The sequence below is a fragment of the Saimiri boliviensis genome, chromosome 8, assembly GCF_048565385.1.
Source record: "Saimiri boliviensis isolate mSaiBol1 chromosome 8, mSaiBol1.pri, whole genome shotgun sequence".
In the NCBI taxonomy this organism is placed as follows: domain Eukaryota; kingdom Metazoa; phylum Chordata; class Mammalia; order Primates; family Cebidae; genus Saimiri; species Saimiri boliviensis.
In genome coordinates this window covers 28453281-28467592 of record NC_133456.1, presented here as the reverse complement: position 1 = coordinate 28467592, position 14312 = coordinate 28453281, and the positions used below count along the sequence as shown (strand labels likewise).

General features: G+C 41.9%; 1 protein-coding gene across 1 annotated transcript in view; it reads right to left on the bottom strand.

The window, feature by feature from the left end:
* Positions 1 to 2216: 2216 nt before the first annotated feature.
* Positions 2217 to 14312, bottom strand: part of HACD2 (3-hydroxyacyl-CoA dehydratase 2) — an 86529-nt gene continuing 74433 nt past the window's right edge. Inside the window, exons 5-7 of the mRNA XM_003941665.4 lie at positions 12818 to 12939; positions 10791 to 10969; positions 2217 to 5308 (exon numbers count right to left, since the gene is read on the bottom strand). Coding sequence (XP_003941714.1) covers positions 5226 to 5308; positions 10791 to 10969; positions 12818 to 12939 — 384 coding nt within the window. The 3' untranslated portion in view covers positions 2217 to 5225. The remainder of the gene's footprint in view (positions 5309 to 10790; positions 10970 to 12817; positions 12940 to 14312) is intronic.

Sequence of the window (14312 nt, the reverse complement as noted above, 5' to 3'; positions counted from 1 at the left end):
GGAGGGCTCTGCAGCTGGGAGAAAATAGATTGAGCCTCAAAGCACACACCCGAGCTGGTTTCTTTGCTCTAAAAAGTGTTATTTCCTGTACTCCTCCAGAATATGCTTTAAAATCTGTCTTTGCTTTATATGGACAATAAAAGAACCATGACTGATTTTCATTAGAGTGTCTCTGCCCCTTCCCGTGTCCTTGGGATGAAGCTGTTTTCCAAACTCCTTTGGCAATTAAGGCCCCGGATCGCTTGTGAGGTGCTCCCCCTAGTGGGGAAGCCTGGCTACGACGACACCGCAGGGGAAACGGAGATCTTTGCTTTAAGCAAGCACAGCATCTGGAAACACATCTGGATTGTCTCCATCCAAGGCCAAAGCTAGATGCGAAAGCACTGCCATGGTAACAAGTCCATGCTCTGGAATTAGGGAGCAGAAGGCGTGACTTCCAAATATAAAAATATTTATGAAATGGGCAATAGGTGGTTCTATACATGCAGCCTTTCAGGCTCACCAAGTGGGATTTTAGAGTGAATTACCTTTTGTGGGAAAGATTATTTTGGGTATCAAGACTTGCCCACATAGCACCAAGGGCATATCTTCAAATTTAAAAGAAGTATTGGTCAAATAACCACACTGCTCTCTCTTCTAATTCTGGTTCTGTTATAGGCAGAGAAATGTTAATAGGTACGGCTATTTTTGGTAATAGTTGCTTACAACAGTTTCTTCACCACTAAACTATATGACAATGAGCCAGGCTATTTGTGAGGCTGGGATTTTTTTCTTTTCAATAATGAAAGGAATTGCAAAGCTAGTCTTATTCTTGTTAAAGGGAACAGAAAAGCAGCAGTATTTTTTGAATGCTGTGTTAACAGTAGGTCTCTTAATTATACCAATGGTAATTCCTCCAGGCTAAGGCTTATATTAACATAGTACACATAATTGCCACAAAATATGACAATGACAAATTGGAAAGCCCCAGTCTCCCATTACCATGCTAACATTGTAAAGGTTGTATTTTCTGAGTAGCCTCTACTATTAACTCTACCATCAGTTCCTCAGTTTCAGTTGGAATACTCTTCTTTTTTTCATAAATAAAAAAGCCAACCTCTGAAGCCAAATAGGCTCTACACGAGGAGAGAGGTGGTCTAACCTGTGCTGGGAACATCTAGGCCATGATTAGACGGCATTTAGAAGGGAAGTGCTCCCCTCCGAAACAAAGACCACAATCTTAGGCCATGGTTACAGTCTGAGAAAGAGCTGGCAGATCCAGGCAGGAAACACATCACTGCTGCAGGCACCACGAGCGAGGGGTCACCAGAACTAACTAGGACATACCCAGCACTGGAGGCCCAGAGCTAGATTAGCTGTGACCCAGTGGAGGACATCCCAAGGCAGTGTCCTTCTCACTGCTTCTTACTTCGAGCCTGAGTGAGGAGGGCCGTTCCTGGATTCCTGTGTTTGGAGAGATTTTTCAGAATGAGGTACTTGAACTTCACATCTTGCTTTAATATAAGATGAACAGTGCTGGGCAACAGGATCTCCCTGCTGAACTTCTGTTAGAAAAGTTACACTAACAGGCTGGGCGTGGTGGCTCATGCCTGTGATCCCAGCACTTTGGGAGGTCAAGGTGGGTGGATCACCTGAGGTCAGGAGTTCGAGACCAGCCTGGCCAACATGGTGAAACCCACCTCTACTAAAAATACAAAAAATTAGCCAGGTGTGGTGGTGGGCACCTGTAATACCAGCTACTCAGGAGGCTGAGGCAGGAGCATTGCTTGAACCTGGGAGGCAGAGGTTGCAGTGAGCTGAGATCATGCCATTGCACTCCAGCCTGGGTAAACAGTGAAGCTCCATCTCAAAACAAAACAAAACCCCAAAAATTACACTGACAAAACCCCAGGATGTTATATGACAAGGGTCCTCAACCTTGTACTGATTAATCTCTGAGATTTCCTGGTCACTTGCATGAGGAACCCCTTGTCCCTCTGCAGCCAGCTTGCAGACTGGCTTAGTAAGCCTGGACTGACTGTCAGGGAGGAACTTTTTGGAAAGCTCTTAATATAAGCTGTCTTTCCTGTAAGTGCAGGACCATTATGAATAGCAGAATTAGATTTTAAAATTGTCAAAGAACTGGAGTCCATAATTGAACTGAAATTCTCCCATATTCCTGCAACACCACATTAGGCCTACTGACTACAAAAAATCATCGCATCCACTGGTGGGTATTTCAAATCCAGGCAGAGCACACACCAGTTTATTTTGAAATGCAACACAGATCAGTATTTTATGAATACAACTGATTACTACATTAACATTATCAGGTAAAAACAGCTTTCAAATGCATGCATAGAAAGTTAAGCATAGTCTCTGAACTCCTTATTTCTAAATATACAAAAAATACATTTAAATTATATAATTTTAGTGAATCAAAGACTTATAAAATTACAATTTTGGTTTCACAACATAGAAAAAATACAAAAATGACTATATATACGGTTGTATATAATTTTTTTACCCAAATTTCAAAGGAGCAGTATGTATTGAATTTAATATTTTATAATGTTTTATCTGAAACTCAGAAATGCAAGTAATTTGCAGGTTGGACCACATCAATGCCAACCTTTTATTATAAGTGAATAACCAAAAAAATAAGTGAAAAATGAGAGCACGATCTCTTCTTATGCCTCTTCAACTCTCCAGCATCTAAACCTTTCCTGTCAGAAGTCTGCTCTGGAGAAACTTTTTCATCTTATTCACGGAATAAAGGACAGTGCTTTATACCCTGACTAACTCTCCATGGTGCCTCTGATAATGGTTGGTACGTGTTAAATGAATGAGCCCAACCTCAGCAAACAGAACGCAGCAAGATGCAGATTAGCAGCCTGTGCTGGCAAAAGCACTACTGCTGATCTCAAAGAATTCTCTCTGTCAGAAGGCGGCCCCCACGGGGGGATCTGAAACACACAATCAAGTGGGTAGTTGGGAAGATGACGCCTTTGACTGTGCCCTGAAATGAAACCACTAAGTCTGACAAAATACCCACAAAAACATGACATTCCTTGTTCACACTTTATAAGAAGATGTGACATTTGGTGGTATGGTTGTTCTCAATTTATAAAAGAACAAAGGACTTCAAAGGAGAAATGAATTCATGTTAGAGATAAAGAAACCAGTTACTGAAAGAGGTTACTGAAGGACACAGTGACATGCCTTACTTATCTGCCATTAAGTATTCTAAATGTTGATGTGCAAAAATACACACTGGGGTTGAGACCCTTTTTGAAAAGGGAGCTGTGTGCTGTGTTCTCATTGCCAAAGTTCAATGCAACACTACCGTTTGCAACAGAATGTTTTTCATAAACAGTGATAAATTATAATAAAGAGGCCCAAATAAAACCCCCAGTTCATCAACCATGGAAAAGCTGCATTTTTATCTTGACTTCTAGAATTTTTCCAAAAACAACTGAAAATATCTGGCCGAATAAAGTAATATGACAAATACAATTCAAGTTGATTCTTTTTGTAGTAGAAATACATTATGGAAGAATAAAACAAGAGAAAAGGCTTGAAAAAATCTTCCCCACATGTTTTGCCTATCAAATACAAGAATAGATTCTAATTTCGACATGCCCAAGTTGGGTACTGACTTACGAAGCAGAATCTTAATGTTCAATTCAAAAATAATTTATTACACACCTGCCTGCATTTCACTTTCAAACTTCTATAAAAATAAGCATTTAAAAATTTAGTTTTCCAGTATGACAGTTTTCTGATGTTCACAATTATATTTTAAATGACAACTACTCCTCAGTAAGCTAAACTTTTAAAGTCTTCAAAATCAATATCAATCCAAAAAAAAAAAAAAAAAAAAAAAGAGGGGGAACAAAAGGGAAAAAGGCTCCATGAGGAAGATATTGTGCTATTTAATAGTTAATGCACATCGAAGCTCGGGCTTTCACATTTTCATCCAAATTTTTTTTTTTTTTTTTTTTTTTAGTTTATCCACAGTTGTAGTGTCAATCCTTTCTTGAGGAGTTTTATATGCATGGTTGAGCAATTAAATCGTGTGAGGATACGGCATGGATTAGACAATGTGGGTAGGAACAAACTATTTCTTGGCTGCACCAACATGCGGAGATTGATACTGCTTTTTAGCTCACGACAGCCCAAGTGGAATGTTTTACTGCCTATAGACTTACAGCTTGGTGGAAATTAACATAGGGCCTTAATTAGCAAAAGTATCCAAACGGAAGAGTCAACGAAAATTTAAAAATAAAATAATGGTGTATAAACCTATTCCTGAATGTTTTTCCTGACTACCTTTCTAAAGCAACATCTTCCATGTGCTTTCAATAACAGAGCCTCCATTCCTACGTGACTGGATCGGCTTCTTCAGGGCCATCAGTGAGAAGAGCTACCGGCAAACACGCTCAGAGGTGCTCTGAGAACGGTGCTGTGAAAGGGACTTGTCACTTACGAGCTACTGAGCTTCCCCTTTCCAGGAACTGTCATTTTGTTAAGATATGATTGAGGCTGAGCTCCAGATAAGATATATTCTTTACAATATACACATACTTAGTAGATTCAAGCACGTTTCTTAGTGGCAGGCAGTAATGACTCAACTGAAAACAAACAAAAGGGTTCTAGTTTTCTGATTATGGGCACTACCCCGAAGCTTCATAGGCATATACATTTTATAATTCATTCCTTAGATATGAGGGGATAGGTCCCAGCCATAACTTCAGAGCATTCCAGAGAACAGAGTTTGCCGCTTCAAAAATACACATAGTTTCCAGCATGCAGTCAAGCACTTTGAAAAGGGAATGCTAAACACTGCAGACTGAAACAGAACTCTACTGCAAGCCAGGCATTCAGCTGGCACAACTGCATTACTCACACTGTAACTCTCCTGTACTTAGTGTTACAGGTCTTTATTGATCAGACACATGAAGGACACAGGAGGACATAAAATGCCAAATCCCTTTCTAGTGCCATCATAAGTATTAGGAACTTCTGCTTGAAAGAGCATGCTGAAATGAACTGGCTAGGATGTTTTATGTAACAACTTTTTTCTAAAATAAAATCTCAGGCCCATGTGACACTGGATTTTTCTTTTTGTTTTGTTTGAATATTTTAAAAATAGTTCTTACTTATGTATTGGGAACTCAAAAAGTCTGCAGCATTTTTTTGATCACTGAAAAGTTTGTTTTGGTGGGAGGTGCAGAAAGCAGGAACTATTCAAATTTCTTGTGTTCTTCAGTATGAGAAAGGACCTTTCTTCTCTGGTGTATCATGTGGAAGTATAACTGGGGAAAAACTGAAAAGAAAAGAAAAGTTCGTTAAGAGGATGGTTTAAAATTACATGCTCTAAGCATATGAACTTGAGGTCCTCTCTGACCCTCTGACTAATTTCTTATCCAGCGATCAAGGAAGGTAACTAAGTAGGCTTGGGGAGAGGGAGAAAAAACACAGAGAGGCTTACTTTTCTTTTCCTGCTTTAGCAGAGGGGAAAGAGTGGTGTGGAATAGAATGACAGACACTGTTGTCACTATCATGACCCATCTCGATGCCACAGAGCAGTATTTTTACACCCATTCATACATTATCTCCACATTTATTCTGACTACACAACTACCAGGTGAAGAATTCTAGTGAGGAAGTCATTATTCCTATTTCAAAGAAGAGGAATTTGAGCCGCAGAGAGGGTAAGCAGTTTGCCTGGGGTCTCACAGTACGTCACAAACAGGGTCGGGACCAGGCTCTTGGCTCCTGACCTTCAGCCCAGCCCCATCTAGTCCCAGGGCTGGTGGTTCTTTGGGAAGAACAATCTCTCTTGGGAAGTAGTTTTGGGCAAAGACTGAGGAGGAGGAGAAATAACACAACATTTGATTTGAACACAACTAAGCCAGGTTTGGATGTGAAAAAAGGCCTTATGAAAAGCAAGCCAGTGTCTTAGGCACTGGGGATTCTTCTGTTCTTGGTCATTTCATAGAATACTTTAGAAAGCACTGGTTCTCAAATGAATGGGGTAGTACTGCCTCCCCTGGAACTATCTGGAACTATTTTGATAGTTTGACTATTTGAAATAAGGGAGAAAGGGGAAGGTTACTGGCATTTGCCATATGAGACCGGGGATGCTAAAACATACCACAGTGCACAACAGTACCCACAACTAAGAAGTATCCCACTCAAAATGCCTGTAGTGTCCCTGCTAGGAAATACCAGTTCAAGCCACCTGGTCTTTGCGAGGTTCCTGTGTGTCAACAGCTCCAGGTGAGATGCTCTTTGTGGTACAATAACCTTCCTCTCCTTATCTCTCCAATAACTCCAATCTCTATTTCTTTATTATCATTTTTAGACCGGGTCTTACTTTGTCACCCAGGCTGGTGTGCAGCGGAGGGGTGTGATCTTGGCTCACCGTGGCCCGGACCTCCTGGGCTTAGTCAATCCTCCCTGCTCAGCCTCCTGAGTAGCTGGGACTGCAGGTGCACACCATTTCGCACCCGAGTCATTTTGTATTTTTCGTAGAGATGGGGTGTCCCTATGTTGTCCAGGCTTGTCTGGAACCCCTGGGTTCAAGGGATGGGCCCACCTCAGCCTCCTGAATTGCTAGGACTATAGGCACGCGTTACCAAGCCCAATCCAATCTCTCTTTTTTAGAAAGTAAAGAATATTTTTTGGAAGACAATTTCAACTACTCTCAATTCTTTCCTGGCAGTTTCTTCCTTTTTAAATGGGTTCCAAGCTGGCCAAATTTCAAACAATCCTCCCAGAGTACTCCGGGATACCAGTGGGTATGTGACAAAGATCTGCTAACCTGCAGAGGAGGCAGCACCCTGAACAGGGCTGCCGTCCACTCCACTGCTACTGCCAGGCGGGACATTATTGACAGAAAAGACCCCAACGAAGCATAGAATTCAACAGGCAGAGAACTATTTTGGCACGAAAGCCAGAAAATATGACAAGCTCTATAATCTAAAAACTGGAAGTAAAGATGTAATTAAACCATAGGAATGTTAATTGTAATCATTTAAAAATGTGGGGCCAGTCCCATTTCTATAGATTTACTTTAATGAAGGGAAACTGAGCTGGGCATGCTCAAGACCTTCCCACTGGTTGCATTTGTGTTCACATTACCCCACAGCAGGCGGTGGCAGCCTCACAGCTGGTTCAGAGGGCCCGGGGGAGGAGAATGACCTAGAAGTCATGCAGTGGGCGCTTAGTGGCAGTTAAAGGAAGAAGATAGCTACGTAGACCTTCATTTCTACGGGCAGGGCCTGCCGCCTCGGGTCAGATGATGACACTTTCATTCCTTTACATCTCCCAGAGATTCCTCAGGACCCAGAGAAAGGAATGTGGGTGGGAGGCCAAGGAACTAGGGTGCCTGGCCTATTCTCCACAGTTCAGGCTTGGCTTCTGGCTGATCAGAACTGTGATACTGTCTCCATCTGAATCATCTACACGTTCAGACTAAACCCAACCATGAGACTGAAACCATTCCAGATGCATGGCTGCTACTTTTAACAGCATGAGCTACACTGAGAAATAACACTGAAAAAAACCCTCAACCCAACAACAGACTATTGAGAATTCCACCTTCTGCTCTCCCAGTTCAGAAAACACAGAATGGGGACACTGCTGGGCACACGTGTGTGTATGTGTTGGGGGTGAGGGGAGTGTGGGTGCTGCTGGGCCCTCTTTTCTTTAAGAAGACGGCCAACTTTCTTGGGGTTCTCTTCCCCTCTGGGGAGCGAACTATGGGGGACGAGAGAATCAGATATGCTCTCTGCCTGGGCCAAGTCCCCTTGGTTTCTCTAAAAATCAGAGGTGTGGTTACAGTTACTGACAACCTGGAAAGTGCCAGCTTCTCCAGGTCCTCACCCTTCATCAATATATCTTGACCATTTTTTTGCTCCCTCCCCCATAGCCAATTTTCACCAATTCGTTGGTGGAATGTAAACAGGCCTTAGGCATCTACTGAGTCCTGCAGGGACTGTGTTGTACTGATCCTGTAAATATTGCAACTACAGCAGAACAGGAGAGGAGCACCTGGCCAGGGCACCAGGGCACCCTAATATGAGGAAACTCCTGGGGCAAGCCTCATGAGCCACAATTTAGGCTATGTGTTCAACAACGCAACAACGGAGGGAGATCATAAGGGGAGGTGTTACTTTATATCACACATGTGTATCATCAACTTGCCAATAAAGATGAAAAGAACACTACCTTGTAGAAAGAAAACCAAATTTGGTAAAGGAGACTGCATGTCAACAGCAGCCTCTCCTAAGTCTGCATTTTCTCTGATAAACACAAAGCTCTGGGAAGTTGGAAATGTGCGGCTGGCCAGAATGAACTGTACACTCGGGCCTCAACCGTAACAACCTGAACCCCCGAGAGCATCCAGAGCTGCTGGCTCAGGCCAGAGCACAGTGAGGCCAGCAGACACAAGGGTGACTCGCATCAGGAGAGGTGGTATGTGTACCATCTTGCACCTGGGCGGGGAGTCAAGAGGTTTGCAGGAAATCTTTGAGTCATTGAGATCTACCCTTTTCCCTGGTCTACAGGAGGTAAGCTGCCTTAGAAAAAGAAATTATGTCAGAATTTAACTGAGCCAAGTTCTCTTACCGAAAGGAGGCTACAAGAGAGAATTACTTGAAGTAAAGAAAGCAGACTTCTGTCAGGAGGAGAGTCTTGCCCTGCTCTCTAAAACAAGCGTCCCCAACCCCCACCTGCTGGAACCAGGCTGTACAACAGGAGGTGAGTGGTGGGTAAACAAGCATTATGGCCAGAGCTTTGCCTCCTGTCAGACCAGCAGTGGCATTACATTCTCCAACAGTGAGAACCCTGTTGAAAACTGCACATTCAAGGGATCTAAGTTGTGTGTTCCTTATGAGAATCTAATGCCTGATGATCTAAGGTGGAACAGTTTCATCCTGAAACCATCCCCACCACCACCACCACCCAAGGAAAACCTGTCTTCCATGAAACCGATTCCTGGTGCCAAAGGTTGGGGACTGCTGCTCTAAAAGACAGCTGGCTCTGGGGTCAGTGTTTTCTCTTTCCTCTATCTCTTCCAAGACCAAGATGAAAAGCTCATAGAACTGGGTTTCCTTCAGGAAAGCTATCATCACCAGAGGCTGCATGTGGCGCCTAGGCATTGTCACTACACCAAGAGCTCAGCAGGAAGAGGCACAGCTCGGCACTGGTTGGCCACTAGAGCACAAAGAGACAGACAGATGGAGGCAGCCCTGGGGAGCAGTTCCTGGAAGGAAGCCGTGCTTCCTAGAGATGTTGGAAGTCTTGCAGGAACTCTCAGGTCAGGATCACTGGATTTTTGTCAATGTGGAAGCAGCTTGTTATGGATATGGTTTCATAATACCCTCCCTGCCCCTCTCCTAGTCATCCAGTATGGTATATATCTCCTATTCACTCGACTTCGGTGAATTCAAATAAAGCCTGTGATGCCAACTGGGATAATAAGTGTTAGTTACTCTGGGTGTGGTAAAACTGCAACTGTGAACGGCTGCTCTAGAGACTGGAAAATGAAACTCTAAAAAAACAAAATTAGAAAGGTGAAACACTATTAGTTAATTTTTACTACTTAAATGTTTAGATGATTTCACATTTATCTTCTGTTTGAAAACCAACTACTTTTTACATTTAAAGAGAGATGGCCTCTGGCCACTATGGTTCCAGCACTAGAGAGCAGGACTTGATCGTTTTAAAGGGTGGAAAATGAATCATGAAGCAGAACTATATCCAAGAATTTCTCCAAGATAAATGCTCACATGAAATCTGGATGTAGTTTTTTTCTCACAATGCATGAAATGCAATTTTCCACAGAGGGACACAAACATGTCACTTTGCTAGGATGATTCATTCAGATAATGCCACGGAAATGAAGAAAAATCCAACTCTGTCTGAATTTAACTTGGGGTTTAGGGAAGAACATAGCATCTTTTCTAGATTAAAATAATATTCAGAGTTACAATGGTTACAGAAATAGCTAAATGAGAAGAAACACTAACATTATATGTCCTTGGTTATAACAAGTTTGGCATGCAGCAATCAATCATAGGATTTATAATTGAACATCAGGATTCCACAAAAGGACTAAACTCATCCTCAGAAAGTAGGGCTCACTTCACAGAGACAATAAACATGTCTTTTTCTCTGCCACTGAATACACAGATAGGCACATTTGATTATCTATATACTAAGTCTTCAGTGGTACTATTAAAATAATTGGAAACCATCTTGAAGAGAACACTGTGTCTCAATCAGTGCTCAAAAAGAAAATAAAAAATTTGGAAAAAATAAATCTGTAATTATTTTGTAATGTTTCTAGTTAACTACCAATCCCTTCAAAATGAAGTTATATGTCTACTTCGATATAGGAACCAATGCAAAAGTCTTTTCACCATGTTTTTCAAATACTGGAACAAGCAGTTCTCAAGAGACAGAAAACTACAATCAACAGTCAGGCCTTTAACGGCTTTGTTGCTTTCCATTCAGTACTTTCTCCAATATATACTTAACGTAGCCTGGCATTCACAGTTTCAAACCCACACGCTGAGAAGGGCTGCATTTTGGCAACTGTATTGAGAAGGGTTAGTCTTTATTCAATTACTACTGGAAAAAATTCCCTTTGATAGCATTCAATAAAAACCAAGCATTCCTAATAAATGAGATTTACATTTATTTGAATATGGTGCAAAAACAATCAAAGATATTAACTCTAGTTACTGTAGAGCCAAATTTTAAAACATCATTAAATATATGCATAACTGTTCACTTACTTGGAATGTAGGAGATCATTATTAGAATCAGGAATGCATAGTAGTCAAAAGAGAAATTGTATTTGTTGGGTAAACTGATGGAATACAGGCCAGCCTGTCTGACAAAGGGCAGAGCTGCGTATATTGTGAGCAGTTCTCCTGACACTCCCATTGGGTACAGCACAATGAAAAGTGTGTACCTAAAACAAAACACAATATTCATTACTGAGGCTCAAAGCCAGCTTTAGGAGGAAGCTGCACTTCCCACCCTTCTAATCAGTACTAGTCTTTTAGAAAATGTTTGCTTATATATTTTCCTGTTTACTTGCTATTCAAATTCTGGTTTTACAAGCCAGTTTTTGAAAGGAGCCTACAGCAGGTATATGTTTCCAAATGTTCTACGACAAAATAAATGTGTTCAGGCAGCCTCAAAATTTGGTCTGACTAAATAAACAACTCTTCAAAATAACGCTCTAAAATAACTAAAATGATGCCAAATGCTGGTAAAGGAGGGGAACTGAGTCATGGTTTATACTGAAGGGTCCTGCCCTGTGGGCCTTGGGATGGGGTTGGGGCAGAGGTGTTGGAACATGTGGTCTAGGAATTCCCACAACACACAAAAAGACTAAACAACAACAACAACAACAAAACAGCACAAACATCTGTATACTATTTTTCAAATGTTTGTACATGATATTGTAAAAAATCAAATATATGCGATTAAAAAAATTTAAAATTCATAATAGCTTTTGGTTATTACATAATTTTCCAATCAAAACACCTCACGGTTACAATTATCATCACGTGCGAGGGGTTCTGCATAATTTTTTTCTCTTTAAAAAGGAGTTCTCCATATTCCACAAAGAATTCAGAGAGCAGTCACTGACCCATGGAAGTGTAAGCCGCTGTAAGTACTGCTAAAGGAGTCATCAGCTCAGACTTTAAAAAGCCTTTGGCTATTTGTGACTCACAATGTGCAATGGACTACAAACGTCTGGGCACAGGAATTGCACTGAAAATCTCTGAAGAGGAAGGGAAGACATAGTCCCCACTGCCAATTTTAGCCACACTAAGTAGGATGGTGGAAAAAATCTTTCAGAGGCCACGGAGAACAGTAGACGAAAGAACCTTTCTCCAACAGTAATCAGGCCTTGGTCAGCAGAATTCCCTAACAACCAGGGTGAACAGCTTTCACAGTGGCTGTCTAGGTTGGTTAGTAACTGTTGTGTTTCCCATTCTTCCCCTTTCCTAATAAAAATGTTCATTGCAAATGAGAAAAATAATAAAAATAATAAAGGAGTTCCCATACTCGAAATGTTGGAAACAATCAGATTATGTCCCTAATTTAATCAATGAACTCATAAACAGTCTAGGAACCACTGACTTCCTTCCACCAAATAAGGCGTTTCACCTCCAGGGACAACTTGGATCCTTCTGCTTTGTCACTCTCCCTCAAAGTGTTTCCCAGCTCAGAAAACTGCCTACAACCGTCTCACGGACTCACTAAGGTAAGCAGATGAACTGCTAGCCTTATACCCAATTCATCATTACTGGTAAAAATAATCAAAGCAAAATAAAAGCGATAAGCTAAAACTGCCATGTAATGTTTATTATCTACAAATCAAGAGTCACAGCTTCTTGGCAAAACTGAGACTAGAACAGGACTTGGTCCAAAAAAACCCATCGCAATGGCAGAAGCTCATCAGTAAACTGTGATGATGTGGACAAAAAAGGGATGTTACAGCAAATCTCTATTGATTGTTACTTGGTGATGACATTTTTTTTATAAAGGAAAATACTGCATAATTGAAGAGAACTGATCCCAATTAAAATAATTTAAGCAAAATACAAAAAATCTTAAAACAGTATTTCTGTTAGTCAAAGTTAAGTACAGACTCTTATTCTGATGAAATCTACAGACAAGATTTCTACCCAACCTTTGTCTCAATTTTATTTTTAGGAACGTGGAGGCAATATTTAGGCAATAAAAGGCAAATGCATTGACAGATCATTTCAAAAGTAAGCCTTCATTCCTTATGCTTTTTTACCTGGCCCATTTGATGAGGTAAGGCAGATGGTTTAATAGACTGAACGTATAAAAGGAGTAACGTATGATTTCCGTGATCGTCCAGGCAATAACAAACAGGAGGACACTGTCTTCAGTCTGTACCTGAAGGAAGAGGAAAACAAAAGAAAAAGCCAACACAGAGACGTTAATGAAGACAAACTCACAATGTGCAGTGCCCCACAGAGCTGGGGAGTGAGTCGGCACGGCCGCTAGTCTCTATCTTCAGGGCTACTGTACAGCAGATACAGCATGTGTGTAGAGGAGCTGGGGCTTAGGGCGACAGCTGTGTACAGAGATGAGGGCCAAGTGCAAAGACCCTCAGTCACCAGGAGCAAGGGCAGCAGGGCAGGGGGAACAAACATGAGAGGTGGGGGTTTTGCAGGTTTGCCAGCCTCACGTGGAGAACGTGGACTGATGTCAGCGGGAGCCGAGAGCAGTTAGGTAAGGAGGGTGGGAGGGCAAAGTGGAGAAGAGCCTTGGATCCATTACCAAGAATTTTACTTGATTTGCATGACAGCTGCGAACCCAAGGCAATTTCAGAGAAGGGGAATGTAATTATTAAAGCACAACTGGGCCGGGTGCAGTAGCTCCCGCCTGTAATCCCAGCACTTTGGGAGGCTGAGGTGGGTGGATCACCTGAAGTCAGGAGTTTGAGACCAGCCTGGCCAACATGGCAAAACCCTGTTTCTACTAAAAATACAAAAAAATTAGCTGGGTGTGATGGTGCATGCCTGTAATCCCAGTTATTCAGGAGGCTGAGGCAGAATTGCTTGAACTCGGGAGGCGGAGGTTGCAGGGAGCCGAGATAGTGCCACTGCACTCCAGCCTGGCTGAGAGAGGGAGATTGTCTCAAAACACAAAAACAAAAACAAAAAGCACAAAAGAAGATGGGGCTAGCTCACAGAGCAAGAGGAATTCCACTGAGGGGAGGGCTGGGGACCACCTGCAAGGTAAGAGCCCATTTATTTCCTCCCATTAGAGACTTCCCCCAAAGGAGGCCGGCATTAACTCCTCCATGATTAGGGAAGCTTCCATGCTGTTCCCAGGAGGCAGTTAGAGCCAAAGAGCTTTGAAATCCCTAGCCTCCTCTGAAGTGGTTTTTATGCTGAAAAAACAATAAATGTTTAAAAGAGCCCCTAGGTGACTTTTTAGGAGGCATTCTCTTCCATTGAAAATGTACTGCTGTGGTTTTAACTTTCAGCACCTTCCCCATCCCTTCTCAGCTGGGTTTGTAATGACCTTTTGTGCTTGAAAATCAGCAAGAAACACCCTTGCACCTCAATTCACATTAGTTTCCATGCATCTAAAAAAGACAGTCCAAGAGTCGGATGTAAACAAGAAATCCCACCCCATAAACCAAACAAATCTTGATGACATGATGGACTTTCTGTCCCACTCTTAATACCTAATACAGCAAGGGAATGGCATTCTAGCCTTAACTTTTGCTTCTTTCCATTTGCAATGTTAATCGTTTT